This window comes from Microtus ochrogaster, chromosome 1 (assembly GCF_000317375.1).
Source record: "Microtus ochrogaster isolate Prairie Vole_2 chromosome 1, MicOch1.0, whole genome shotgun sequence".
Lineage (NCBI taxonomy): Eukaryota > Metazoa > Chordata > Mammalia > Rodentia > Cricetidae > Microtus > Microtus ochrogaster.
This window is the reverse complement of record NC_022009.1, coordinates 75,859,721-75,864,258: the sequence shown is the minus strand read 5'-3', so window position 1 is coordinate 75,864,258 and position 4,538 is coordinate 75,859,721. Positions and strand designations below refer to the sequence as shown.

At 43.6% G+C, this 4,538-nt stretch overlaps 1 protein-coding gene across 2 annotated transcripts in view; it reads right to left on the bottom strand.

The window, feature by feature from the left end:
• Ifrd1 (interferon related developmental regulator 1) overlaps positions 1-4,538 on the bottom strand; it is a 17,302-nt gene that overhangs the window by 6,019 nt on the left and 6,745 nt on the right. For both annotated transcript variants that reach the window (XM_026782423.1, XM_005343830.2), the window contains exons 4-8: positions 4,200-4,324; positions 2,393-2,550; positions 1,769-1,819; positions 1,505-1,683; positions 918-1,026 (exon numbers count right to left, since the gene is read on the bottom strand). In XM_026782423.1, coding sequence (XP_026638224.1) covers positions 918-1,026; positions 1,505-1,683; positions 1,769-1,819; positions 2,393-2,550; positions 4,200-4,324 — 622 coding nt within the window. The remainder of the gene's footprint in view (positions 1-917; positions 1,027-1,504; positions 1,684-1,768; positions 1,820-2,392; positions 2,551-4,199; positions 4,325-4,538) is intronic.

The following is a 4,538-nucleotide window of genomic DNA, read 5'->3' as shown; positions in this document are numbered from 1 at the left end:
CTGCTAAGCCGGGCGATGGTGGCGCACGCCTTTAATCCCAGCACTCGGGAGGCAGAGGCAGGCGGATCTCTGTGAGTTCGAGACTAGCCTGGTCTACCAAGGGAGTTCCAGGACAGGCTCCAATGCTACAGAGAAACCCTGTCTCGAAAAACAAACAAAAAAAAATAAATAAAATAAAATAAATGTGCTTTCCTCCATGTCTGCCTGTACACCATGTGTGCCTGGTGTCCACTGCTCTTTCAGTGGGAACACATGATTCCCCAGACTGGAGTTACAGGTGGTAGTCTATACGTGCTGGGAATGAGACTCAGATCCTTGGAGAGAAAGTGCTCTTGACCTTTGTGCCATCCCTCCAGCCTCGATTTGAAATGCCAGCACAGTCCATGAATTAGTATCTAGGAATAATTCACCTTTCCAGTGACAACAATGAACTAGGATTACCAAACATCTCAGAATGCCCAAGAAAAAAAGGCTTCTGGAACAAAGGGCATCTGGTGCAAAGTCTAACACAGTTCCAGTATCAGGGCCAACTGGGACAGCCGGGCACCCATTTCCCGTTTAAATACCCAGAGGGCCCAGCCATAGCAGTTAACATAGGTTGGGAGGACACAAAGCCCATGTACTCTCTCAGAATCTCTCTTAGCCCGAATGCATGCTGACTGGATTCCTCCCATTTGTCTTAGGAAGCATAGCATGCGTGAAGGACTATCAAGGAAGCAAGTATTTGTGACTAGTTCTCCATAACTTCAGTTTTACATAGCAACTAAGTGTCCACCAACCCTACCAGGTTATACTCTCAAACCAATCAATCACAAGTTCTCATGAGATCAACCTATAAATGTATTAGCCAATTCCTAAGTGTAACAGTGACAATGGAGGAACGGTCCTGTGTCTCCTCCGGCCAATTAGATACTCACACTCTCCATTCCTCTGGCCAATTCAAACAGAAGTGCCAAAGATTCGCCAGCAGCAATTCTCATGTTTACATCATCACAAGAAAGGAGACTTGGGAGCTTATGGAAATGCCTAGAAAAGAGGCACCACTTTATGAGTACAACCAGTTATGTCAGTTAAACAGCTTGTTTTTAATTTAAATATGAAACTAAAAGGGGGTTGGGAAACTGGTTCAGTTGTTTAAGAGCACCTGACGCACAGAGGACTAAAGTTTTGGGTCCCAGCACACACTTAAACTCCCAACTGACTCTAACCCCAGCTCCAGGGCATCCGAAAGACTCTGCTGGCCTCTGTGACCACCAGCACTCATGTGATGAACATACACACATGCTCGCACACGCACATAGAATAAAATACATTCATCTTCCTAAAAAAAAAAAAAAAATGAAACTAGAGTTGGAAAGTTAACAGCATTCCATGCATCCACATGATACCTAACCATTTCCAGTTCTAGGGAATACAAAGACCTCTCCTGGCCTCCAGGGAGACTGCACTCATATAGTGTACAGACATGCATGCAGACGTTTAAAAAGAAAATACAAATACATACAGTTCCAGCTTCTTCTTCACTTCACTGATTGGGCATATGGTCAGTAATAACGTCCATGCAAGAAGGGAGCTGATGTGAAGCACTGTGTTGGAGGTGCTAGAGAGAACACTGTTGTCTTTCTCTTTCACATACGCCTTGCTGAAGATCGATTCCAAGCATTCCAAAGTTGAGTACAGCTCCTAATAGAGAAGAATGTGAATAAGACTAGAACTCTCCTCAATCCAAGGTAACAGCACCGACTGGACTAAAGATTACTCTACTTACAGTGATGTCATCTGTGGCAATAAAACAGCAAACCCCAAAGCAAGTTGCACACTGGAAAGAAAAAAAAACAGACATTAATGATTGTTATTTTAATAAACATTTTAGAATTCAATATGCAATTTTTGTACTTCCTGCATTAGGCGTGAGGAGAAAGGGAAAGAAAGAAGAACGAACTGAAGTCAGGACAGGAGGGCTTAGTCCAAGCTCTGCTACTAAGTATGCAGGACGTAGGAAGTGCCTGACCCTCTGGGTCCCCTTCACTAGAAGGAACCATGCACACGGATCAGCTTCCAGCTCCCATGAAGCACAAAGCAGAATCTAGTAACGTTCACATAATTCTCTCAAACCCCAGGACAGATTAAGTACCTCACAGGCCAGAGGTTAGAGTCCTACATAAAAATGCAACCCAGCCAGCATTAGTGTCTAAACTATAGTCTGTTTAAGCTCCAAAGTTATTCCATCACTATCCTAGTAACCCAACATCTAATAACTGCGTATGGAGACTGCTCAAATGAACACTGTGTCACAAACTGTTTAAGACAAATCCAAGTAAGATAGTAAGTAAGCCCTACTACTTATAGCTGGTGTCATGCCTAGAGAGATCTGTAAATTTTACATACTTACAGTTTGCCTAGCCTGGATACTGGCTGTTCCATCACAAATTATTTTCTTTAGGATTGGTCCAAGAGTCTTTAGAATCTCTTCACTTTCCAACCCAGGGCCCAGCTGGATACAGAGAACAGAAGCCAACGCAGCAGCTGCACGCTGCTCGTCACTCTTCCCTGAAGGGGCAGGGATGCAAGCATGGCAGACTTTATTTCCAGTATATTTAGAGCAAGAGAGTAGTTTCCAGAAATCTCAATCCATACTGTGCTTCAGGTTGATGCGAGAAACAGCCCGGCCTCACTCAAGCCCAGCTGAACACTTGCTAGGCTTTTGTCTAACTCCTGATTCTCCAGACAGGTTCCTCTAAACTGGCATCCACCCTGAGGGTGCGTGGACTGGCACAGGCATGTGCTTCACGTCAATTTCTGCCTTCTAATTCCTGAAGGCACTCACATAAACGGTGTCACAGCTGCCCTTAGCCTAACCCAAGCATTTCTTATTTATGGGTCCCCCTTCTGATTATTTTAACCAAATATGTGCCTAAGTTAAAGATTCTTTCTACATAGATATAAACGCAGCTCATTTTTCAAAGAAGCATGTGTACTAGAGGGTTTGGGTAAATACTAAACTTGGGCTATTAACCTTTTTTTTTTTTGAGACAGGGTTTCATTATGTAGTACTAAGCGGCCTATAATTTGCTATGTAGACCTGACCAGCCTCAAACTCAGACAGAGACCCTCCCCTGTCTGTGTCTGCTGGGATTAAGGATATGCACCACCTCGGGCTGGCCTGAATTTAAGTTACTATCTAAGAAACTATAAAATATGTATATTGAAATGGGATTTTTAAAGCTACCTTGTCTAGCTATCACTACGGGAGAAGGTATCATTGCAATTAATACACATTAAGAAGAAACTCTGGTATCTCAAACACAACTGGCTCTGCTTTCAACTATAGCAGTTACAAAATTAGAGCCACCTGACTTTTCCTAGCCCTGTCCTTTTCACTGGGAGAGATCAAGAGCTGCTGCAATGATAAGCAAGCTTTCACCCTAAGGTCAAATGAGAATAAAAACTGTCCCAGTTTGGTCTAACAGATTAACAGTTACTACAGGAGGGGGCTGGCACCCAGACACACATATCAAGGTCAAAGGACGATTTGGAGAGCTAATTCTCTTTCAACCGTATTTTGAGGCAGAGTCATCTGTTACTGAGCTGCTCCCATGCACTCTCAATCTCTCTTCCATCACAGCAATGACGGAAGCAGAAATCTGCACCACTGCCCTCAGTGTTTTATGTGGGTGTCAGGAACAAACTTCGGTTATTAGACACACAGCAATCACTTTGCCTACTGAGCCGTCTCCCCAGGCCTCCACCTTGTTTTTTGAGACATGGTTTCTCCCTGGAGCTTGCTTTGGTTTAGGATCCTTACGATGGACTCAGGTGCTCATTCATACTTGTAAAGCAAACACTTTAGCTAGCTATCTCTGCTAGAATAGTTTCTCTATTCTTAGAAATATCATCTTTTACAACAAACTCCAGATTCCTACTACACAGTTAAAGAACTAAATGGGTCAGGGATATCCTAAAAATGGTGCTGTTTTAGCATACAACTGCTGTTTCAACTGCAAGGAGAAAATGAGCTGGATTCTTAGGATGCTTTCCCTGCTTAGAAAAATGAAGATGTCTTTTGAAATCAGACTTCAAGTTACAATCTGATGCTTTCATTCCTTCCTATGCAACCTGAGAATGGCAATCACCCCTTCTGAGGTAACAAAGAATGATAATCTACCTTCCCTATTCATTCTGCACAGGTCTGGAATTACCTTTTTTCAGACAGCGTTCAATGCTATCAGTTAAAGTCATTCTTCTCTCCAGAACAAACTCATACAGCACTTTTGAAGACAGCGCATTTTTAACACCTTCAAGAGCCGCCTGTCTCGTCTTCGCACTGTTCAGAAGATGATGGAGAGGACGGTCTGGTCAGGAGAGCCACAGCACAGCTTCGAAGATGCCAGGCTCCAAGGAGCTCTCACTAATCCGCTTCCCACCCACTCTGTCAATTCTGAACGACAGGTTTCTGAGGCGCTTTCTGTCACAGCACTTCACTTTGTGAGTAGCCAGACACAAACGACTGCGATAATCTGACTCTCAATGCGCAGCAC